Genomic DNA, 26,665 nt, shown 5'->3' on the forward strand with positions numbered 1-26,665 from the left:
AGTACAAAGCTAAGCTAGCCTTATTTGTATTGGTGAATTCTGTTTTAATATTGGTCTACACCTGCTTATTTTCGTACTGAAAACAGGATGCTTTATTGTTTGTGGACCCCACCATTTTTACATAGTTCATTTAATCTTCTACACACATTAGTTAATCACTTGAACAATTAACTACTTATTATATTATCACTACACTAGCAAACCAGTTTTATAGTTTAATGATAATTTTGTTAAATTTCAAAAATAATGTTATAAATATTGACAACAAACAAAATAATTATTACACTGGCACAACAATGAAGAAAGTGTGGTAAATTTCGAAACAGAAACATTCTTCTGAGGTATGGGGTTTCATGCCTTAAGATCTGACTGTTATAAGATACGAGTTTTCAATCCTTTGCTGCAGAATGAGCAAAACATACCTGTATTGCAATATAGGGTTTTTATGCACGACACATTTCTTAACATGTAGAAACACACAACTCCACATTAATAATCTGAGTTATGAGGCTTTGTTACCTTGACATTATGCTAATCATATCTTAAATATCTTGACATATAAAAGCTATGCCCTAGGTCTGATCTGGGAATTTAAAGTTGAAGCACAACTTACACATCACGGTTATTACTGTATTACTCAGCCACAAATGTATCTGGTTATCATAAGGCAGTTGTAAAATAAACAAGTTGTTGTTGTTGTTGTTGTTGTGGTCTTCAGTCCTGAGACTGGTTTGATGCAGCTCTCCATGCTAGTCTATCCTGTGCAAGCTTCTTCATCTCCCAGTACCCACTGCAACCTACATCCTTCTGAATCTGCTTAGTGTATTGATCTCTTGGTCTCCCTCTACGATTTTTACCCTCCACGCTGCCCTCCAATGCTAAATTTGTGATCCCTTGATGCCTCAAAACATGTCCTACCAACCGATCCCTTCTTCTAGTCAAGTTGTGCCACAAACTTCTCTTCTCCCCAATCCTATTCAATACCTCCTCATTAGTTACGTGATCTACCCACCTTATCTTCAGCATTCTTCTGTAGCACCACATTTCGAAAGCTTCTATTCTCTTCTTGTCCAAACTGGTTATCGTCCATGTTTCACTTCCATACATGGCTACACTCCATACAAATACTTTCAGAAACGACTTCCTGGCACTTAAATCTATACTCGATGTTAACAAATTTCTCTTCTTCAGAAACGATTTCTTTGCCATTGCCAGTCTACATTTTATATCCTCTCTACTTCGACCATCATCAGTTATTTTGCTCCCTAAATAGCAAAACTCCTTTACTACTTTAAGTGTCTCATTTCCTAATCTAATCCCCTCAGCATCACCCGATTTAATTTGACTACATTCCATTATCCTCGTTTTGCTTTTGTTGATGTTCATCTTATATCCTCCTTTCAAGACACTGTCCATTCCGTTCAACTGGTCTCCCAAGTCCTTTGCTGTCTCTGACAGAATTACAATGTCATTGGCGAACCTCAAAGTTTTTACTTCTTCTCCATGAATTTTAATACCTACTCCGAATTTTTCTTTTGTTTCCTTTACTGCTTGCTCAATATACAGATTGAATAACATCGGGGAGAGGCTACAACCCTGTCTCACTCCTTTCCCAACCACTGCTTCCTTTTCATGCCCCTCGACTCTTGTAACTGCCATCTGGTTTCTGTACAAATTGTAAATAGCCTTTCGCTCCCTGTATTTTACCCCTGCCACCTTCAGAATTTGAAAGAGAGTATTCCAGTTAACGTTGTCAAAAGCTTTCTCTAAGTCTACAAATGCTAGAAACGTAAATAAACAAGTATCAAGTCAAAACCCTGAAGACAACATTGGATGAACTCAATAGCGACTTCTTGTATGCATTACAACTTGTTACCACTGACAGTAATTTTAAGCACTGAAGGTGATGGCAGCGATAACTGTCAAAAGCTCAAAGATTTTAACTCAAATGATATTTGAAAACAGAAGATTTTAGTGACTAAAAGTCCAGATTTTCCACTTTATTTTTATTATTAGACATTTCATAAGCTGCAATAGAAATACAAGTAGATATAGATAGAACCTAGCATAAATGTCCAAACATGGCACAACTAAGGTGCGGCAGGTCCCCCTAAAGATTAGCCGTTCATGACTGTATTGCCTCAATTACTTCATTAGAGCCCTTACCTGAACTGTTGTTGCTTTTTAACAGGAGTTTATACTTCCCTTACAATCCAGTTAAGCAACGAAATATCCTCACTTGTTTCAATGCATAATGTTCCCTAGTCACAACCATTAGTGGATGCTGAAGCAGATATTCAGTTGACGTTAAATGATAACAGCCAAACAGTTGCAGGATAAAGATTTATTGAAATCCTTGACCATGGTTTTGGTATATCTAAATACACCTACATAATTATGCTGTACAGATGGAGGTGATATTTTAATTTTAACTACTGACAATGCCTTTGTCATGATTGTTTTATGTATCTCCATTGCAGGATGTGATTTTAGTGTATTTTTGCTTCTGATGAAGGTATATTTAGATATACTGAAACCGTGGTCAAGGATTTCAATAGATCTTTATCCTGCAATTGTTTCGCTGTTATCATTTACTGTGAAGATTTTCAACAGTTACTGCTTCAGCCATGTTTAAAACTTTTGAGATATTCACTTCCTACTGACTGCACCCACAGAGGGGTTTATAGATCTAGTTCAAGCGGTGAAAAGGCATTGTAGGGAAAATGATATAAGAAACAATACAATGAACAATAAGTTAGATCTGCCATGCATTAATAAATTCACAACAATTTATGATTGTGGAAGGAAAACAATATTTACCTTTGCTAAATCCCATGTTCATGAAGTAATTATCTGTGTTGCTCCATTTTAATGTATACGCTGGAAGTATTTTCACAATGCGTCTACTTTTACAACTTTTTAAAGTTTCTGCTAAGCTCCATATATAAATGGCGCCATGCAATGCACATTTTGCAGCAATTCTTCCACAGCCTAGAACTTCAATTGAATCAACCAGCTGTGGACTATTGACATTAATACTGCCAGGCATTGGTGGCATTTTCAGTTCTTTCTCCTGGAGACTAAGAGAGATTATATATATAATATCACTTATATTTTAGACTTACATATCTGTCATCATTAATCAGCACAAAAGTACCTAGTATCTCTGACATCTCCGGACCATACACAAATACCATCTGCACATGATACCAGGAGAGATTTAGTTTCTAAACAGTACGCAAGTTGAAATACTTCATGTTTTGATGATAACTGATGGAGTGTAGTAAATTTCACTGCATACTTTGGAGGTACTGGGTATCCAATGTCCCACACTAGGATAGTGCCATCGCTCTTTGCTCCTGTAATGAAGACTACCTCAAAACACATGAAGTAACATTATATTTATTAAAATGTAAGAAATATTTCAACTGAAAAACTTATTACTCATTCATATTTGTTAGACACTAAACAAAAATCATTAGATGACTGGAACACTCACTGAAACTATAAATCCTACATAAATATACACCAATTGTTTCAAAATCCATCTATGAATGAGATTCCTCTGTTTATTTATCTTAATAAACGACACCATGAACTGTTTCACAAGAAACAAGATGTTTCTTGTGGAAACTGGAGTAAATACAACACAAGCAAAATTATAAAACCTTCCAAAATCTGTTGATTTAACTTTTAATAGTTATTCTGCTAACATGAATTAACCTTCTTGATAAATTTACTAATTATCTTGAGTTCTCACTCGTACAGACTTTTCAATTAAACTGCTGTCTTTGCCAGCAAGGTGATGCAAGGTAAATATTTTTTATAAAACATATTTAATTCATTTTACCCAAATGAAACTACCAGAGATCTTTTGAAGTCTCAAATCTCTCTCTCGAACCACTGTGCCAGGGTGGTGTAGTGATTAGCACATCTGCCTAGTGAGCTGGAGACCTGGGTTCGAACACCGCCCTTGGTACAAATTTTCATTTGTCACTTCAATCTGAATATATACATCATAGACATTCGAGATATGAAAAAGTCTCTGGTACCATGTAGTTTCTCTTGATTAAAGCACCTATACCTAGATTTCAGGCAGACTCCTGTTTCGTTCAATGCTGAGGTTCTATTTCAATACATTTGGAGAGGTGCTGCAATGCTGTTCAAGTCTAGAGGGAAGACCAATGTGGGATCAATTCCAGTTAACACTGTAGCAACATGACCAATAACTAATCAAGAACTGATATCCTAAGTTGCCATGCAAATTGCCACAGTATCTGGATATTACTCATAAACATTTGCAGAAAGAACGTGAAAGCAAAGAGATAATACACTTATATACCTCTATGTATCTACAGGAAAAATATGTTTACACTAAGCAAGCACATGATCACATAACAGCTAGGCATATCGAAGAATGCTGAAACAACTTAACTGGACCTGTGCGAAGAGAACACCTTGGCCTACCATGGTCGCACTGGGCTAAAATCAATCTGAGCAAAATATTTAGAAAATAACATTATGTTAAGCATATGACTTTTGTAATGCCCAGATTTAAGAAACACTTCCAAAACAATCAACCCCACATCTACTATAATACTCTTCTGCTTTCAACCCCCGAATAAGATTTGCTGAAATTCATCTCACAACTTTGAGAGTATCTACTACTGTCCATCCTACTTCTGTACTTATTAGGCTGTGTAACATCCTGTGACTTACGTCCTTACACATGATTCCTGCTGAAGGGAGTGACTCTACAGTAAGAACTGTTTTACGCAACTTAAATATCAAGTAGACATTGTTATCATTGGGCAGAAGTAGAGAACAATCTAAGAGCACAGATGCGACTGATAAAATTACTCACATTTTCTTGAGTTGGGAGGTGGTGTTGCACTTTCCTTACTGCTCATGTCATGTGTATCCCTGTGTGAACAAACACTTTAGAATTCCAGAGATTAAAACTAACAAACACAAACTTTGCTCTCAGTACCTTCTCAGTCTTCATTTAGATTAATTCCTTACTCTTTTCCTTCTTCACTCACTTCTAACAATTGTTCATTCTCTTTCTTAATTACAGACTGCTCTTTTAGCACTATTTTTCTATCTACTCTCTTTTATCTTCTGCCTAATCCATATTTCAAGTTACTGCCCAGCATTAATGTATCAAACCTTTTATTTTTCCTGTTTTCTATTTCCCTGTCTCCTGCCTCAAGTTCCAAATGATAAAAATCAAATGTCACATTCTGTGAATGAGAAGATAAAAAATCTACTCATCTAATGGCAGTAGGAGAATACACACACAAAAGGGTCTAACTTTTACAAATTTTCGGAGCCAGTAGCTCGTCCTCCTGGCAGAAGAATAGAAGGGGAAGGAAGAGGGTGAAGGAAAAGGACTGGTGAGGCTTAAGGAAAGTGGTACAGTTAAGAAAAGTCACCCAGAACATCACGCACGAGTTAATAAGATTGAAACACTAAGTTCATTGTACGTAACTGAAGTAGGAGGAGGGTGAAAAAGACAGGTCATAAAATGAAAGATGTAGATAACTGAAAGAGAGTGAAGAAAGGAGTAGATACTATGAAGATATGCTGAGGTAGAATGCACAGACGTAAATTAAGGCCAGGTGGGTGGTGAGAACCAAGGACATGTAGCGCTGGTTCCCACCTGCGGGGTTTTGAGAAACTGGTGTCTGGGGAAAGAATCCAGATGGCTTGTGGGGTGAAACAGGCACCACAGTCATGACGGTCATGCCTAGTTCTAAAGCAGATTTCCCAGGCCATCACACCCAATCCTGCAAAAAACAACACTTGTCACCCAATATTATCCTGGTCTTGAATGTATTAATCAACTACTTCAACAAGGCAATGACTTCTTAAAATCATGCCCTGAAATGAGATCTACTCTGCCTGAAATTTGGCCCACCACACCCAGAATAGATTTTCGTTGCCCTCCAAGTCTCCGCAGTATCCTTGTCAGGTTCTTTGCTCCTTCTGTGCCCGACTCTCCACCCTATGATTCCTACTCCTGTAACCATTTCCGCAGCAAGACTTGCCCTATGCACCCTCCTGCCACAATCTATTCCAGCCCTGTAACTGGAAAAACATATACTACCAAAGGGAGAGCCACATGTGAAACGACACGTCATATACCAGCTGTTATGTACACACTGTCTGCCCTTTCACATCAGCCTGACTATCTCCCAGTTATTAGTTAGGATGAATGGGCATAGGCAGAGGGTGTATACTGGCAGCACCCAATATTCTGTTCAAAAATGGTTCAAATGGCTCTGAGCACTATGGGACTTAACTTCTGAGGTCATCAGTCCCCTAGAACTTAGAACTACTTAAACCTAGCTAACCTAAGGACATCACACACATCCATGCCAGAGGCAGGATTCGAACCTGCAACTGTAGCGGTCACGCGGTTCCAGACTGTAGCGGCTAGAACTGCTCGGACACTCCGGCTGGCATATTCTGTTGAAGGGCATGCTCTACAGCATGACAGTCATGACCTCGGTACCTTCACCACATGTGCCATCAGGATTCTTCCCCCAGACACCAGATTCTCAGAACTCCGCAGGAGGCAACTAGTGCGACAACATGCCTTGGTTCCCACCACCCACCTGACCTTAATTTATGTTAATTCCTTCTGTCTCAGCATTTATTCACAGAACTACAACTTTCTTCACTCCATTTTGTTTTCTTCATCTTTCATTTTCTGTCTATTTTTCGTCACCCCTCTCACCTCTGTTACATACAATGCACTTAGCTTTTCACTCTTATTAACTCATGCATGGTGTTGCGTATTACCCTGCTGCCCATCTTAAGTTTTCAGGTTTTCAAATCTCATCCGGTGCAGTGCCCAGCAACGTTTCCTTCTCATCCCTTCTGGTAAGTCTCCCCTGATATGAGGTTCTGGGTGACTTTCTGAACTGTACCCCTTTCCCTAAATCTCTCCAGTCCTTTTAATTCACACCTCTTCTTTCCCCTTCAACTCTTCTGCCAGAAGGAGGAGCTACTGGCTCCGACAATTTGTAAAAGTTAAACCCTATTGTGTGTGTATTCTCCTACTGCCACTAGGTGAGTAGATTTTTTATCTGTGCACTTACATTATATTGTCAATAATTAATTATTTTGTTGTTAAATGTCATATCCTGATTCATTTTTCTACCAGTTCTACTCTACTCCAGTCTCAAACAATGGTACATTCTGGATTTATATTTAATACACACCCTTTTCTGCAAATAGCACTTAACACATTATAGTGGAAGGATGTGGGAGAGGGGCTCCTATTGGAGGTGCAGACAATTAGACCAATCTGTTGCAAAAACTCTCTACTAACAATCATTCATGAATGCACAGCAGTGCATCTGCAGCAGGCAGACACAAGGCAGCAGCTGATGTTCCTCGGACCCAAGCAAGTCAGCCCAGACATCCCGAGAGCACGGGACAGGACGGCAGGCCAGAAGTGAGACAGGGAGTAGCTAGGGTTAGGCAGGCACATTCAGTGGGAATATAAAACTGAAGACCACAGAGTAGTGAAGTAGGGTGGAAATCACTGTGTGGCCCCAACCATGAAATGGTGGCACAGTGCTGGCTGCCTGGGTGCAGGCAGACAGACACTGGTCATCGGTTTGTTACCAGGGTATGATGGTCATAGCTGTGTCTTATGTACTGTGATGACTGGCCAAGCTGTACTCATGACAACAGACTGGACCTGGTGGTTTAAATACTGCTGCCCAGGGATGACTTTGTGGAAGAGATCGTGTTTCCATGTCGCTTGGAAACATCTGGAACAGAGGCCAATGACCGGAGTCTGGCTGTTGTCATGCAGTAGCTGGTCACTGTCTCAGACTGTCAGCAGTTTGCAGTAGTGGATGACATGGAAATGGTGGTTTCCGCTGAGGCTGCTATATAGGAAGGGGTGTAGACCAGATAGCAGATTTGTGGTTGCGGCCTGTTTATGGTTCTGGGCTGTTTTCTGTGCCACTGCAGAACGTTTATGATGGTAAGTATCCTGTTTAACTTTGCAACCTTGCCAAAACCTTTGGGTGGACCACAAAATTCTGCTTCAGAATGTTTGTGTGTGCAGGTTTAAAATCAAGCGCGAGAAGAAAGAAGACGTGGCAGTCTAACGGCACCAACAAGTACTTGTCAGGCAATCCGAACCAGGGAGTTTTTATGCAGCTCTGTGTCTATCGTATCAGTGACTATTGTTATGTGAAAGAACAATTGAAAAAGTAATCTTGAAAACTCTTAATCCAGCCTTGTTAGAGGCAAGACCTTTTCTATTATTCATGTGAAGTAGAGTCACGGTCATTAAGACAACTCTATTATAAATGTAATTAAATTTGTTTCTGACATTGGACACAGCGAGTGACTTACTGGAATTCGTACATATATGTGGAAAGTAAGAACTTATTTTGTATGGAGTTCAAATATTCTGTTGGTTGACGAAAAGTAAAGTTCGCCTAACTACTTATTTCGCAAGTAGAGAGAGAGGCTTAAATATTCCCGTACCTAGCATCATTCTATGGAGAAGAAGTCAAGAGTATTCTCCAGCAGCCAGCTAGCCAAGAAGATCAGCTTTGAATCTCAAGTAAGTAACCTTGTATAAAAGAAGTGGGAAGTTTGTACGTCTTTTTCCCGCTTTAAATCGGCATCAAAAATGTTAGAATGTGGTGACCTGTGTGAAAGACCCGAAATCAAAAACTAGAGAAGAAGTTGTTACGTGTTGTCCTAGCAACCAAACATAATACGACAAGGGATTTACTCTGAGACATTGGAATATGTTCAAGTATACAATGAAGCAAAATTTGAATGAAAAATGGTGAAGACTTGGAAAATTCACAACTATAAAACAGCAAAGAAGATTTCAATGCATCTGTCTAAGAAGAAATATGCGTAGTACACTTCGACCAAAAAGATCCAGTGCGGGGAGTATACAGCTCTCATACACATCATGGGGACGCAGACATGGAAACCAACCTATATCCGACGCTGCTAGCACCAGCTGCTTTTCACCAGCACTGTCCTGCCTCTACATCTGCCCACCTACACAACAAGACTTCTACGCCAGGTGAGCGTGAAACAAAACTTCATTACTTTAGTATGAAGTGGTACATACTATTGAGTGAACTTTTATTGTGTAATTATAGTATTTAAAGTTAGTTTTAATTGCTTACTAGGGCTAAGTCATATAAAAACATGGAAAATATACAACAAACTGAAGACACTCAAGAACCAGCTATGGCTATGAGAGTTAGCAAAGAAACAACTGACTGGGCTGACTTGGTAAATTTAATCAAAGCTCAGAGTGCGACTAAGTTTGGTAAATTCTCAATTAAATACCCAGATTTAACTTTTAATTGCTCAGAGTCTTAAGTTAAACTCATTAGATTCACAATTAAATACACAGAGTGAAGTTTTGAATGCTCAGTGGGAAATTCTAAATGCCCTGAGTGAAACTCTGAATAATCAAGCGACAAATCTACGTTTGCTAAATGCCAAAGTCGACTCGCAAAGCACAGAAGTTGGTAATCTACGAGAAAGCAGGCATGGGTGCTCTTAAGACTGAATTTGACGCCTTAAATAGTAGAGAATTTAAAAATAGATTTAAAGAATGAATTGACTAATTCCTTGACCATTTGTGTAAATCAAATGTTTACTGATCTTAGAAACTGAATGATAACTTCCAAGACTTATCAAGAAGTTTAAAATTTAACATTGAGGAGAGATGTAGTAATGTGGAATCCGAAATTAATGAAAAATTAGGATCTTTTGAAAATGTGTGCAATGTTAAGTTTAGTGCTGTAAAGCAGGGATTGAATACTTTGAAAGAGCGTGTATATAAGAATAAGGAATTAATACCGATTATTCAGTCACAAATTACAGGTGTCAGTACACAAGTAGATAATGCAGAAAGAAAGTTCAAAGAGAAAATAATGAACTCTGATATCATAAATGTAAGTAGTTTGGAGGGACAATTTGATGAAGTTATAGATATAAAAGTTACTGAGAGAATAACCTCCGGAAACGTATTGCTTATTCTGTCTCCTGAACTTAGTGATACCACGATGGGTATAGACGACTTGTGGAGAGAATTCAAGATTATCCAGGATGAAGTAGTAAAAAGGGTAACATCACCTAATGTGGTGTTAATTAGTGAAGCTGTAACTGATTTACAATGGGGGCTAATTCTGGGTTATCTAGACAGTTCCCTAAATTTAAGCGAGATAGAGATGTACATCCGACCCATTTTTAAAAAGGTTTAACCAAGCATTACCAAAAAATTGGGAAGATTCTAAGAAAATCAAATTTGCTGTGGGGTACAGTAAATATTGAGAATTTTTCATCTTTGGAAGACTTTCAAAATAAATTTAAACATAAATACTGATCTTCAGGGCTCAAGAAAAGTTAATATCAGATCCATGGGATCCGGGTGGAGTCATCTATCCCCCAGGGACGTTAACATTCCGAGTTAACGGGCACAGTGACGACTGTCAGAAAAATGGCTCTGTGCACTATGGGACTTAACATCTGAGGTCATCAGTCCCCTAGAACTTAAACCTCACTAACCTAAGGACATCACACACATCCATGCCCAAGGCAGGATTCGAACCTGCGACCGTTAACAGTCACGCGGTTCTGGACTGAAGCGCCTAGAACCGCTCGGCCACACCAGCCGGCTGACAACCATCAGATCCAGAGTTGTTTTCGGTGTTTTTCAAAATAGTTTCCTCCACCTAATACCTTTAAAATCTTAAACTATTCTGTCATCTATTCTTTAAAATCTAGAACTATCCTGGAGTCTTATTGCTTAGAAAACCGAACATGACTATAAAATAGAGAACAGAACAACTTAAAAGAATCATGGAAATAAAGTGATATCTAGATAAAATAAACTGACAGTAGTATTATCTATCTATATCCGAAGCCTGCTCCAGCTACTGCCAGGTCTGGGTGCTGACGAGTCCCCTCCATTTGGCTCGGTCCTCCCACCACTTTTCTTCCTCCACTTGCTGCCAGGTCACACCTCTCCTTTCCACAGATATTCTCACTCCCATTTTCCACCTTGTTCTTGGGCACCCTCTAGGTCTTTTCCCATCCATCTTTAGTTCTTCCATAATTTTGGGGAGTGTCTGCCATGCATCCTCTTAACATGCCCATACCATCTTCATCTCTTTTTTTCAATTTCTTCTCTCATACTTTCTTGTTTAAGGTCCTTTCTAATATCTACATTCCTTACTCTGCGTATTCTTGTTTTTCCCCGCTCTGGGAAATTTCATTTCCCCTGCTTGCAGTCTGCTCCAGTACCTTTCTGTCATTGTCCACGTTTCTCTGCTGTATGTGACAATAGGGAAGTACGAGGGCGGTTCAGAAAGTAACCTCCGATTGGTCACAGTGCGGGTTGTGCGGGGAGTAGCGACGCCATCTGTGTGTTCACGCACTCAACAGGTCAGTCGGCATCAAGCCGTGGTCGAGTGAACGTCGTACCTGCGCTAGTTTAGTTTTTGTGGCAGTTTGAAATGTGTGCTGCAATAGAAAACCCCGCCAAATGTGAAGTGCGTGCTGTCATAAGGTTTTTTACAGCCAAAGGATATTCTGCAGCAGCTATTCATCGTGAGCTTTGTGCCGTGTACGGACCAAGAGTTATGAGTGAAGGAGTTGTCCGTGAATGGGTACGTTTATTTAAAAGTGGACGAGAAAACGTTCATGATGAAGAGAGGAGTGGTAGACCATCATTGGTGACTGACGAACTCGTTCAGACAGTTGATGCAAAAGTTCGTGAAAATCGACGTTTCTCAATGTCGGAGTTGTCTACTGGTTTTCCACAGATTTCTAAGACTCTCTTGTACGAGATAGTGACAGCAAGATTGGGTTACCGTAAGTTCTGTGCACGATGGGTGCCCAAAATTGTTACCGGCCACCACAAAACTCAAAGAATGGCCTCTGCATTAGACTTTCTGTCACGTTATGAGGACGAAGGAGAACCATTGTAAAACAGAATCGTGACTGGTGACGAAACCTGGATTAAGTACGTGAACCCTGAGACAAAAGAACAATCAAAGATGTGGGCACATTCAAATTCGCCTACCAAACCAAGAAAAGCCTCGCAAGATTTTTCTGCCAGAAAACTGATGGCAACGGTGTTTTGGGATGCCAAAGGGGTGTTGTTGGTTGAATTCATGGAACGTGGTACGACCATTAATCAAGACGTGTACTGTGAAACAATAAAAAAGTTATGACGGGCTATACAGAACAAACGCCGTGGTATGCTGACTTCCGGTATCGTTTTTTGCACGATAACGCCCGTCCTCACTCTGCTCGCAGAACAACGGCCCTTCTTGAGTCCTTCAAGTGGGACGTTATCAACCATCCACCTTACAGCCCAGACCTGGCGCCAAGTGATTATCACCTCTTCATGCATTTGAAGAAATGGCTCGGGTCACAGCGGTTTGATGACGACGAAGAGCTCAAAGATGCGGTCACAGGCTGGCTCCAGGCACAAGCGGGTGATTTTTATGCAGAAGGAATTTCAAAGCTTGTGAAGAGATACGATAAGTGCCTCAATCGCTATGGAGACTATGTAGAAAAATAGTGCAAAGATGTAGTTGTAAGATGTATATATTAAAATATTTTTATTTAACTTGGTGTATTTTTTTAAATCAACCGGAGGTTACTTTCTGAACGGCCCTCATAATAACTCTTATACATAAGGAGTTTTGCTTTTTCTGAAACTTCCTTATTCCAGATCAGGTGTTTTATTGTTTGGTGGAAATTGCCTCCCTTCTGTGACCTCCTATCAATGTCGTTAGTTATTCTTCCATCCCTAGATATTTCACTCCCTAAATAAGTGAAACTTTTTACCACTTTGAGGGGTTCTCCATCCAAGGTACTATTTCTGTTGATCCCTTTCTCTCTTCCAAATCCCAATACTTCACTCTTATCTTTATTTATTTTTAATCCATACTTTTTCATTATTTCCTTCCACGCATCAAGTTATAACTGTACATCTATCTCTTTATCATCCCATTTTACCATAACATCTGCAAAAATCATTTCTTTTGTCTTTTTCTTTTACTATATCTTTAACTGCTCTATTCATTCCCTCCATCACAACATTAAAAAGTGCAGGAGATAGAATACTTCTTTGCTTAAGTCCTTGTCTTATTTTGAAGTATTCATAGTTCCCCAATGGGGTTCTAATTCTACAATTGTGTCCTCTGTACATTGTCTTTATTACATTAATGTATCCATCTTCTCTATCTATCTTCTTCATTTCTTCCCAGAGTCTTTTCCTGTTAACTGAGTCATACGCCTTATTGGTCTATAAAGACCATTATCACCATTTTGTTATACTCCCATCTTCTTTTCATCCTTTGATTGTGGCACTATACACAATCATTAACCAGACTCCAGGCAGGCAGAGTCCCCTTCCATATTCCTCCACTTGGGTAATTCCTGTCTGGCGCGCCCATGTCGCAGGGGTGGGCATCCTACTCTTCAGTAGGCCAGAGTGCTAGAATGGCTGAGTTCAGGCAGGGACCCAAACCCGTGGGGTATAACACGGAACCCATGCCCAGGGTTATGGGTAAGACCTTAATGGCAGTGACGGCATAGAAGGAAGATTTCGGAACAGCGTAGCTGGCAGATGAGGCAACCCTCCTTCTTTCTGGGGAGTAAATGAGAAGGGAACCTCTGCCTTGTGGTGGAGGGGAAACTCCAAAGACTTAAGGGAGACAATCCCATCAGAAAATCCTTTCTTGCGTTAGGCCTAGCAAGCTAGAGTATTATATTTGTGGAAAATGTAATATGGCGTGACTAACTGAACAGTTGTTATACCGAAATGTTTAGCTTTTCTATTTTGTATAGAGTATTTTATACCTTTTATAACACGTGATATAGATGGGAGGGTTTGTATAAATTTTGAAAGGAGTGGGTATCGTAGCCAAAAGCTTGATTTACACGAACAGATAAATCATGACCAACACAAAACACACATCACACCTTTCAAACACCCCTCACAAACAAGTGTGCCTGATTCTTCATCATTTGCCGTTTCCATAGGGTTGCTATGATTTCCTTCGGGTGACCTCGATGGTGAAGGTGGGACAAGTCCGTTCTGTAGGAGACGATTTAATAACCAACCTCCTCCAGCGTCTCACTCAAGTACCTGAGAGGTAGGGATCCTGGGGAAGGGGGTGGGCAGGGCTTCCTGTCTTTGGGGCTACCTTCTTTCTCGTCTTCGATCCTAGCAACCACATCTATTTTTTCCTTGTTACTTCTCATCTTGAGGACAAGTCTATTTTTTCCCTTTTTCCGCATTTGTAAACTTTTATCGCTGAAGTCCTTCCTTATTTCCATGGTTTCTAATAACCTACATCTTATCTTTAGATAAGAAGGTCGAAAAATCAGACTACACAAATGCACACACACATATACACAAGTATACACTTAGACATAAACATACAATTACAGACTATTAGACTGTCAAGATGTGAGAACCGCCAAGTGTTGTAGGAGAAAATGTGGGTACATCTAGAAATATGCACGCAACTATAAGATGCTCTCTGATGGTTCTACATCAAATATACATAAGAAAAGGTGTATATAAACTAAGAAAGAGGCATGAGCAAAGAGAGACAACGAAAGCAGGAGAGAACGTTAATCATGCTGATCAATAAGAAATGTCAGTATAATAAATACTCTAATGAATTGAAGGATAGTGGGACATGAATAGTATATGTTGACATAGTATCTATTGATAGTATAGAAGTTGATAAGTAGAGGAGGACTCTAGGGAGTGAATGCTATATTAAAGAATGAATGCGAAGTTTTAAGTTAGATTTATATCTTTACCAGAACATACTTAATTATGGTATACACCAAAATGTATATTAGGATAATGAACCATGAGGCCTACTCAGAAAGGATAAGGGGGGAGTACCTGGCAATCATTAAGTATAAAGGGCAGGCGTACCTATGTGAAGATAGGACGATCTGTGGCCTAAAAAATAGAGATGTTTTGTAAGGGGCGTACCTACCAGAATGGAAAGAGGAAGGTCAACCCACAAGCAATACGGTACTGATCATGGGAGAAGGGGACAGTATCTTGACAGAAGTCACAAATTTTATAAAAATTATTCTGGAAAGTGTAAATTCTATGAATGACTAGCACTATTATGTTTTGTAGAAATAAATGAGTGTCAAAAGAAAACTTTTAATTCGCCCCAAGTTCCTCCAAGCTACAACTAGTGAAAATAGTACATACTAAGGAAAAGGTAGTACAAAAGAAAAAACAGAAAATAGATTTACTCATGTGTCAAACACCTGAAGTTTTTGATTGAAAAAGAAAATAAAGACAAGAGAAAAAGTCCTCACAATTCCTAAATATTAGTAATGCTGACTAAAAACTCAAGCGAATGATTGTGTCTTAATGTCAAAGTAAAATAAGAATGAATAGCGAAACAAAAGAAAGAACAAAGAACTGTTACTGAAAGAAGAGATATGTATATAAACTTAAGTACGGAATGTATGCTGTTAAGATATGAAATGTTATTGTTAAGTGATATTACTTGCATAATGATTACGTATAAAATATCGCGTGTTCGATCTGAGGGAGAGGGGGAGGATATGTAGTGATTCGAGAATTTGTGTGTAAATTCTAGAAACGCTCAGCCTTCTACTGTCTCGAACAGACGATATTCTAGATACGAGTGTGAGATAGTAAAATCCTGTGTGTGTGTAGGTTTAAAATCAGTAGACACGGCAGTTGAACGGCAACGACAAGTACTTGTCGGGCAATCCATAGATAGAACTAGGGAGTTTTTATGTAGCTCTGTGTCTATTGCATCATTGACTAATGTGTGAAAGGAGAACAGTTAAAAAAGTAATCTTGAAAACTCTTAATCCAGCCTTGTTAGAGGCAAGACCTTTTTTATGATTCATGTGAAGCAGAGTCATGGTTATTAAGCCAACTATATTATAAATGTAATTAAATTTGTTTCTGACATTGGACGCAGCAAGTGACTTACTGGAAGTCGTATATGTATGTGGAAAATGAAAATTTATTCTGTATGGAGTTCAAATATACCGTTGGTTGATTTCACAAGTAGAGAGAGAGACTTAAATATTCCCGTACCTAGCATCATTCTACTGAGAAGAAGTCAGTCAGTCAGTCAGTCAGTCTGGCCTGACTGACTGACAGCCAGCCAAGAAGATCAGCTTTGAATCTCAAGTAAGTCACCTCGTATAAAAGAAGTGGGAAGTTTGTACATCTACTTCATGCTTTAAATTGGCATTAAAAATGTTAGAGCATGCAATAAAATCTACCTCAGCTATTGTGCATTCTTCCATTTTTGGTATGTGCTAGACATAGTAGCAGCATGTTTAGATATAAATTGCTTAGCAGAGTGATTTATTTAGGTGGCAATTAGTTAAAGCAACATTGCAGTGAGAAATGAATTGAAAAATTCAGCTGCAGAAGATTCCATTTGTGGCGTGTGCTTTGGTCCAGGCATCTCATGAAATGGATGGAGAAGTGGCTGTAGTGTTTCAGCTGCAATCACTGCAGTGTACTGCGTATTTCCCATTCTGTCTTCACATTCAATCAGTGTACCAACAAGATGATCACTGTCGCTTTCTGAACCACTACTACTTTCACTAAAATATTCTATCACTAATATCTTCCAATAACATACAAACTTAATTATTGAAAACTGTTACGAAAAGGAAAGTTGCTACTCACCATACAGCAGAGGTGCTGAATCGCAGATAGGCACAACTAAAAGACTGTCACAAATAACGAAGGTTGAGGACAGGATGGTTATGAGAATGCAGGATATATTGCAGGGAAAATTCCCACCTCTGCAATTCAAAAAAGCTGGTGTTGGTGGGAAGGAATCCTGTCCCTGCGCGCTCCCCGCCAACACGTAACTGTCCCCCACTCCTATCCTACCATCTCTCCTCCTCCCCGCCCCAGCCTCCTCCTTACTCCCACCCGAGTCACCACTCCCATCACGCCCTGGCGCTGCTGCAGGAACAGAGAGTCTGAACACAGGAGAAGGCCGTAGGAAGGGAATAACAGACTCCAGGGTAACAGAAGATCAGATAATAAGCGAAATGGACGGGGAAACTGAGGGCCATCCCGTTGGGGGCAAGTCAGTGAGTTGAGTAACTGGTATCGAAAATCAGGTTAATAACTATTGAAGGAGACACATTGGGAGGAGATACTCAGAGTGGTACAAACAAAATATTTGTAAGACACATCAGATAAATAGAATTCATTCTGACAAGAAATTTGGGGGGGGGGGTTAAGAATCTTAGGGTAGAACACAAGAAACAGTAATCAAATATGTATTGTGGAGCTGGAATTAGATTACATAAATTTTTATAAGCAATCAAAAAATGTTATGTGAGAGGTCATGCCAGGTAGCAACTGTGATGAATTTGGACTACATGGGCTAATGGGGAGGGTCGTGGAGAGGCAAATTTGCTGATTCTAATTTAAATACTGACAGGACTGATAACTATGCAGAGAGGCAGGAAGAAGTTTTGACATCAAACAGCAATGATGATTTAGATGTTTAATTTTAGTGTACGGAATGATGATTCTATCAATGAGGATGATTATGAAATTAGCAGAAATGGATAGTGAAGATGATACAAGTTGTGACAGCAACAACATTGGCAGTATAACTTGTTAAAGTCAGATCTTGTCGATAAATACTAGTGAAATAGAAGCAAAAATAATGATTTGTGGGCAGTATGGTTAATTACAAAGACCTTAATGAGAACAAGGGAATTAAGGCTAAAATATAAAAAACTTCATCCTGACTGGTGGTACGAATCAAACCACAGGCCAGGTGATGAGGGAAAATCTGTAGAAGTCAGTCAGCATGTTAATGGGAATTGTGTAAGTGAAGGGGGATCTGGTGTTACCCTCAGTAACTTACAAAGAGAAAAATTAATAAAGAAGGAGGAAGTAAAATAAATGGACTTAGAAGAGATTGTAGATGACTTGTATGAAGAAGATGAGGGAAAAGAATACGATTTATGTGGGAGTCCATACATTTACATAAAATCTAAAAATTGGAAAGATAATTCACAACGAAATTTTCTCTCTGTGGCAGAGTGCCCGCCCATCTGAAACTTGTGTGCTGCATCGAGACTCAGACTTGGGACATTTGCCTTTTGTGGGCGTGGGCTTGAGCTAACCAATCATGACTCGTCGTCCTAGCTTTACTTCCAGCAGTACCTCTCCTACCTTCCAAACTTCACAGAAGTTTTCCTACGAAACTTTCTGGAGTAGCATTTCTGGAGGAAAGAATATTGCAGACACACAGCTTACTAACAGCTAGGGGGGTGTTTCCAGAATGAACATTCTGGAAACATCTCCACAATACTCTTTCTTCCAGGAGTGCTAATCGAGCAAGTTCAAGTTTCACAGGAGAATTTCTGTGAAGTTTGCAAGGTAGGAGTTAGGGTACTGGTGGAAGTAAAGCTGTGAGGATGTGCTGTGAGCTATGCTTGGGTAGTGCGGTCAGTAAAGCACTTGCACATGAAAGACAAATGTCCAGAGTTCGTGTTTCAGTCCAACACACAGTTTTAATCTGCCAGAAAGTTTGGGAAGGCAATTATTGTTTACTCGAAACTGATAGTACAATCTAAGGGATTTCCAAAAATTAAGAGAAAAAACCAAACAGTTCCAATTTTGTTCAAATGCTTTTTGTTGGTGTAAAAATAAGGGGAGAAACTGGTGTGTGTATAGTAAGCAACATAGTGAAGAAATAGATACTTTTTACGTTCTCTTGGGTATATAAAGTTTACACAAGGCTGCCTTGTAATTCAAGATGTGAGTGAAAATACCATCTTGGTGATAGACTGAATCATGAGGCTAGAGGTAAGATCCTACTTATCTAATAAAAAATTAGTCTTTACTATGTAGCAGATTGGGGTTTAGTGACATAAGACAGTGTCAGTGACAGAGGGGAGCAAAGGTCATTATTTTGTCAGGGATGATGGGGCGAAAAGCGACACTTTGTGGGATGGCTCAGAGGGTGAGATGTGAGTGAAACATTGGTGGTTCCCCTAACAGTCATTTATTATTTATTAGATATACAACCCTTTAATCAAACAGAGTAATACAATGTGTTTCAATTTGATCAATTCCTCATGGAAGCAGAGCGGTGGAATCACAGCAAGCAGGTTCCGGTGGTCGCTGACGCGGCGGGCTCTTGTTGCAGTAGCGTTCTGGTGGCATAATCTTACATTCAGTACTGTACCCATGACCTGCAGCAGTGCGCCGGTGGCATGCTGTTCTTTTCAGTATTATACCCATGACCTGCAGTGGCGCGCAAGCGTGTTGTTCTGTTCAGTTCCATCCTGGTGACCCGCTGCGGTGGCGGCAAGGTCTTCTCCTTGTGAATTCACTCGTCGTGTTATTAACAAGTGGCTACGACATGGCGTGGAGTCCTCTGTCCCAGAATTGAACAAGTGACCCTCAGGTTCGGCTACTTCTGGCAGAGTTCATCAATCTCTAGGTTCCCAGGTGACCCACTGGGTGAGGCTGTAGTCCTTTCATCCTCACCAGCCACCTGGGAAAGTACCACATGAACTACTTTCTGTAACATCTGGGATGGCATCTTCTGTGTTGACATATTGGTGCAGTACCGACATCATCCTCTGTCGAGTAGCAAAGCAGCTAAGTTGTTGTAACGAAGTAAGACGTCCGCTGACTAACCATCAGTCTGTCTGTCTGTCTGTCTGTCTGTCTGTCTGTCTGTCTGTCTGTCTGTCCAGGTGGCGTTCCTTCATGTCTTCTTTCTCCCCCCGACGGACCTCCTCAAAGGACATCCTCATGCCCATTTGTCGGAGGTATTTATTCGGGGGTTTTGCCAATGTCATGAAGTTTCTAGGGCGGCGAGTGACACTTCAGTTGTTGATCTATGCTTCTCACATTGGGCAGAAATGTGACCAATGTTGACACACGTGCTGGCTTTCCACTGTTTTGCCTCTACACTGGCATGGTTGGGCATTGCCCTGTCATCCTCCTCCCTATTGTCAGATACGTCACACACTTTATTTCAGTATGCTGGCAGTTCCTGGAGCATTGACCGCTGGTGTTCGACCTGGCTCATCATCGTTCCTCTTGAAAGCATTGCCCGTCCGCTCGGTTGTTGATCTGCTGAAGGGCTGATTGCTGCTGCGCAAACTCTGCTTGTCATTGGCCTCCTCATGTTGGGCAGAAACGTGACCAATGTCGACATACATGTCAGCTTTCCTTGTTCAACTGCTATCGCTTCTGAATATTGTGGCTTAAGGTGTGAAAGCATCTGAAATGTTCACTTAACATATAATAAGTCTTAATATATTTTTCTACTTTGAACAACCGTAAATAACACAATTATTATACATGGGTCAATCCATACCAAGTGGTCCAAGAAAAAAATAATTGGTTGCTTGACCGTCTCAGGAAATTTTTATATTTTCTGGGTGAATTCCCCAATGTTTAGTAGTCACAAAAATATTTTTTAAAAAATTTATTGTTTAATATTTTGAAATTGCAGTCATATTTGTTCCAGGCCGCATGCGTTTTTTCGTATTTGCAAGTATCTACATTTTTTTGCAATTCTTCAGTAGTGGATTGTCCTAAGCCTTTCAGATAAAATGCATTTAATTCAACACACTCTGGGCTACAAATTAACATCATTATCACTTAGCTGAATGTATTCTTTAATATTTTTCAATAGTTTAAAGTTATCAGCTGCAAATTTTAAAAAATCTCAATTTTTGAACAGTAGTTTTCCAAAGAAAGATTAAATTCTCAGCTTTAATATTTTTCTGCTATTACATTGTATAGTATAATTACTAGACAATATGGGTTGGAATGAATGACTTCAATGTCCATTTCAGAGAGGCGTGCAGACCAACATGTCAAATGACTTGATGGGTTGTTTAGCCCAAGTAACTTGTTTAGGGCACCATGGTCCGTGATTATCTTGAATTTATTCCCACACAGATAGCACCTGAAATATTTGATACCATAGATGACACTCAATAACTCCTTTTCTGTTGTTGAGTAATTATTTTCTGCCATATTTAATTGTCTGGTTGTGAAGGCTACTGGATGTTCTGCACCATCAATATTTTGACTCAAACCTGATCCGACAGCATGTCCAGATGCATCACAGGACAGGATGACTTCTTTGTTGAAATCTCGATTGGATTAATACAGGACTGTGTGTTAATTTGTATTTCAATGTTTCAAATGCTATGTCGCATTCGGTTGTACAGGGAAATTTAGTACCTTTTTTTAATAACTGCATGAGAGGTCATGCTATTTCAGCATAGTCTTTTACAAATTTTCAATAATAATTTGAGAGGCCTAGAAATTGGTGTACTTCCTTGGTAGATTGCAGTGTTGGAAAATCTTTAACTGCGGTTATGAGCTATGAATCAGTTTTGATTCCGTGTTCGCTGACAACATGGCCTAAATATGTTATGTCATTTAGTGCGAAGTGACACTTTTCCAAATTCAATGATAATTTAGCATCTCCGACTCATTGAAAATTTCTCATAAGTGAATCACGTGCTCCTTGATGTCTTTTGAAAATACGATTATGTCATTGAGGTGCTCACGCATTGTCGAGGTTTTAACCCATGTAATGCACCATCTAGCAATCTTTGGAATGTTGCAGCGACATTCTTTAATCCAAAAGGCATCCCTAAGGATTGCCAATGGCCTTAAGAGGTGGAGAAAGCAGTTTTATGTCTGTACTCTGGTGCAACTTCTATTTAATGGTACCCACTCCCAACCTACTGTTACCAAGATGGTCAATGTTATCTACAATGTTTGGTAATGGATACTCGTTCGAAATTGTTTTGCTATTTAAAAGCCTGTAATCACAACAGAATATATAAGATTTTGCACCATCAGCAGATTTCTTTGGCACAATTATGACATTTGCACTGTATGGCGAATCCGAATACTCTATTATAGCATCCTTTAATTGCTGATCTATGAATTCATCAAGTCACAAGAACTCTGTATGGTCTCCTATAAACTGGCATATTATCTCTTGTTGGAATCCTGTGTTGTGTGATATTCATTGCTGGTAGCAATAACCGTGAAGTAAACATACCCTGAAAGTCATTCAACACTGCTTCTATCATATGCTGTACCTTTTAAGCGTGATATCTTCTGGCGCAATGCAGTTTTGTAGGTGGCTGGTTTGTCGCTGTTGTCTACATCTGACCAATCAAAATCATCTTCCTCTAAGGCACTTATGTTTGCTGCTAACATTCCTTTCATAATTCCTTGTCTTCTGTCCCAAAATTATCTACATGCACTGGTATCTTCTGTACTACATCAATTATTGCAGTATGAACTATACTCCAGTGCACAAAACAATATACTGTGTCTAATTCATAATTTTCCTCAAGCAGTTCCATTGTCTATATAGTGCGTTTGCGGGTAAAGCAGCAGTAAAGTCCACCCAAAGTAGCTTAGCTGTTCCCGGATGGTATTTTATCCTGCGAATCTACCTTCAAGCACATTCCTCACAGTTTAGTTGATTCATCTTTCCGGGGAGCATCCTTGGTAGCTGTGTCACCTAACTGAAACAATGTTCCACTAAGCACCACTGTTTGCTGCCCAAGATTACGGCGCATCCAACCACCCGCTGGCCACATTCCAGGAATTACTTACCTCCAACTTAGCCTCACCATCCTTCCTCATGTCTCTTCCTCAGAATACCAACCTTTCAGCAGAAGAAAGGCAGCCATACAGAAACTCAAAACTAATCCTGAAATCATCATACCTGCAGACAAACGTTCTCCCACAGTTGTTATAAATTGCAGTGATTACCTAGCAGAAAGCCTCTGCCAGTTATCTGTCCCCCTCCACCTATAAACTCTGCCACAGTGATCCCATCCCAGAAGTCCAACACAGTCACCAATTCCTGCTTAAAGCCTTAGACCCTTTCCAGAATCTTTCCCTTGAATCCACTTCTCTCCTCTCCCCTATGATACCACATGCACCCACCTTCTACAAGCTTCCCAAAATCCACAAACCCAACAATCCTAGTTGTCCCATTGTGGTTGGTTATTGTACCCACACTGAAAGACTTTCGACCTTCATTGACCAACATTTCCAACCAACTGCCCGTAATCTAGCCTCCCATGTCAAAGGTACCTACCACTTCACTGACTCTCCATCATCCTCACTCCTTTACCTCCTGGATCCCTCCTCATCACTGTTGGCATCATCTCCCTATACACCAACATCCCACATGCCTGTGGTCTTATCACTATTCAACACTACCTTTCCCAATGTCTTTAGTCCGAAACCACTACCTCATTCTTCACACACTTTACTAACTTTATCCTAACACATAATTACTTCTCCTTTGAAGGGAATTGTATACAAACAAATCTGTGGCACAGCCATTAGGCCCACATGGTGCCCTCCCATGCCAACCTGCTTATGGGCCATCTAGGGAAGACCTTCCTCGCCTCCCAAATTCCAAACTCATAGCCTGGTTCAGGTCCACTGATATCTCAATTATCTGGACTGACGGTCAAGATATCCTGCCTTCATTCCTTCACAACCTCAACACTTTTCCTCCCATCTGCTTCACTTGGTCCTCCTCAACCCAGCATGCCACCTTCCGAGATGTTGACCCCTCTCTCTGACGGCTCCATCCACACCTCTGTCCACATTAAACCAACCAACCACTAACAGTACCCGCATTTCGACATCTGTCATCCCTTTCACACCAAAAAATTCTTTCAATACAGCCTGGCCACCCGGTGATGGCATATCTGCGATTACAAGAACTCCCTTGCCCAGGATGCTGGGGGTTTCACTGAGACCTTGATGGAGAGACACTGTCCCCCCGACGTAGTCCACAAACAAATCTCCCATGCAATTCCCCTCAGATCCCCATTCCTCACACCACCCTCATGGACCAGCCACAAAGAACTGCCCCCTTTGTTACCCAATGTCAATCTAGACTGGAACAACTGAACCACATGCTTCACCAGGGCTTTGATTGCCTATCATGCCCCAAAAAGATGGACATCCTACCCGAAATCCCTCCCTCCCCTCCTGAAGTGGTGGTCCACTATCCACCCATCCTAGTTCATTCATATGTCACTTCCAATTCCATCCCCTTGCCACAAGGATCATGTCCCTGTGGAAGACTGGGCAAGACCTCTCAGTTCACCCATCCAGAAATTCCTATTCCAATCCTATAATAACTTTATCCTACTGCATCAGGGGCTGGGCCACCTGTGAAAGCAGCCTTGCTACAATCACTGCACAGCTTTTTATATTGGTATGACTGCTAACCAGCTGCCCACCAGGATGAACGTTCACCGCATAGCTGTGGGTAAGAGCAACATACAGCTAACACACTTTATTTCAATGGTTGCTTCACTACCCGAGCAATCTGGATCCTCTCCTCCATAACCAGCATTTCTGAACTGCACAAATGGGAGTTAGCCTTACAACACATTCTCCACTCCCATAATTATCCTGTCACAAACCATGGTAACAATGCTCCCACACCATCAACCCTACAGTTTCCTACCCCCCCCCCCCCCCCCAATCCTCAGTTTGCCACCCTCTGACAGCGCACCTGCCCATCTTTCCCCACTCCTCTTCTTTTTTGTTCCGTTTTCCCCACCTCCCTGCCCCTGCCCCACAACCTCCTGTCACTGTGCCTTCTGGCATTCTAGTCCCTGCACACACTACCAGACAGCACTCCTCCCCCCCCCCCCCACACACACACTTGTACACCGCTATCCCTTCCCCTTCCCTGCCCCCTCCAGACTGTCACTTCCATCCCACGTGATAGCTGCATTCTGGCCCAAGACGTCAAGAGTTGGTGGTCATGTATGCGTGAGATGTACTTGCTTGGTTGAACGAATGGCGAGAGTTTCTCTTTTTCTGACAAAGCTGTGACCGAATGAGTGTATTAAGTGTCTTTAAATTGTGCCTGTTTCTCAACACTACTGACACAAATATTTAGTTTCCTCATATTTTCAGTGGTACGACGATTAAATTGGGACAGTTTTCCTGTGTTTTTCTTTGTAATGGAACACCTGAAAACGGAGTTAGGTATTTCAGCTTTTGTTCTGCTACCCTCAATTTCAGTTCCTGTCTTACTCACTAGGGACTGGACACTTAACTTCAGTGCCACTAACAGTCTTCACACATAACCAGAATTTCTTTGGGTTTTGAGAAATATCATTTGACGATATTCTGCTATGGTAGTCATTAAAGGCTTCATGCACTGTTCTACTGGATACATATCTATCCAGTACATGGTCAATTATTCTTTTAAACTTGAGCCATATTTCCTCTACATGCTCCTGCCCTGTGCTGAAAGTTTCAAGTTCCTCACTGAGGTACGACACTACTGATTTTTTAGTTTCCTGAACATATGTATCTTTCTGCTTGTTTAGTTGTCCTCTGTTAGTCATTGTTGCCACAACCATGTCATGGTCACTGGTTCTAGTTTCGATGTGGACAGCCTCAAAGAAGTCAGGTCTATTTGTTGCCATCAGATCCAATGTATTTCCATCATGAGTGGGGTTCCAAACTAACTGTTTTAGGTAGTTCTCAAAGAAGGCATTTAGTGATGTTTCACATGATGTCTTCTCACTCCGAACCCCAACAAAAGTGTAATTTTCCCAATTGAGTATTGAATGATTAAAGTCTCCACCAATGATTATAGTATGACTGGGGAACTATGTACAAGTGAACTGAGGTTTTCTCTGACGTTTTCGATTACATCAGGAGACAAGTCTGGTGGGTGACAGAAGGATCCAATTATCATTTAATGCCCATCCCTGATACTGAGTGTTGCCCAAAAAATCTCATACACTGCTTGAATTCCTATCTCGGTGGATTTGAGTTTCTTGTCTACTGTGACAAATACACCACCTCCATTTTCTATTTGCCTATTCTTTTGATATACACGCACATTTTCCCCTGGTAATTTCAGGTTTCAACCAGCTTTCTGTACCCAGTATTACGTGAGTGTCACTGCTTTTCAGTAGCACTTCAAACTTCAGCACTTTGTTGCAAGGTCTTCGGCAATTAACCATTAGGATTTTAATATTCTCACCTGTGGGAGGCATTTCTTTTGATCTTACACTGATACTTCTTAATTTCCTACAGCTATTGTTATTTAGATTGGATGGAGAGTCACTGATTATAAAACAACCCTTGTGTGCAACCCACACACAGTCAGCTATCTGATTAGCGGCCTCTGATGTGTAGTACACACCTGGTCCATTTAGGGGACACTAGAGTTCTCAACCCCACTGCACAAGTACTGGAATTCGCAGCCTATCTTGTCACAGAACCTTCAAAGTCTTTGTTTCAGTTCTTCCACTCGATTCAGAACCGAAGGGCTGCAATCATTTCTGAGGACAAAGCTGCAAATTGTGAGCTTTGTTGAAACTCCACGCGTAAGGCTGATCTCAACCTTCTCTGCAAGTTGTTGGAATGACCCAAGTGTGACTTTAGAGCCTAGATGAAAATCATCATTTGGTTAAACGTGCACCACAGTCATCATTTGGTTGCACCCTATTCCCTCAACGGCTGCTGAAACAGCCTCTTCAGCGTGTTGAATGAGGCCTGTCCCTTGCTGTC

General features: G+C 40.5%; 1 protein-coding gene across 2 annotated transcripts in view; it reads right to left on the reverse strand.

Annotated features, from left to right (window-relative positions):
- Window positions 1–26,665, reverse strand: part of LOC124612876 (leucine-rich repeat and WD repeat-containing protein 1-like) — a 130,084-nt gene that overhangs the window by 65,286 nt on the left and 38,133 nt on the right. For both annotated transcript variants that reach the window (XM_047141317.1, XM_047141316.1), the window contains 2 exons: window positions 3,158–3,359; window positions 2,821–3,080 (listed from right to left, as the gene is read on the reverse strand). In XM_047141317.1, coding sequence (XP_046997273.1) covers window positions 2,821–3,080; window positions 3,158–3,359 — 462 coding nt within the window. The remainder of the gene's footprint in view (window positions 1–2,820; window positions 3,081–3,157; window positions 3,360–26,665) is intronic.

Source organism: Schistocerca americana, chromosome 4, assembly GCF_021461395.2.
Source record: "Schistocerca americana isolate TAMUIC-IGC-003095 chromosome 4, iqSchAmer2.1, whole genome shotgun sequence".
Taxonomy (NCBI): Eukaryota; Metazoa; Arthropoda; class Insecta; order Orthoptera; family Acrididae; genus Schistocerca; species Schistocerca americana.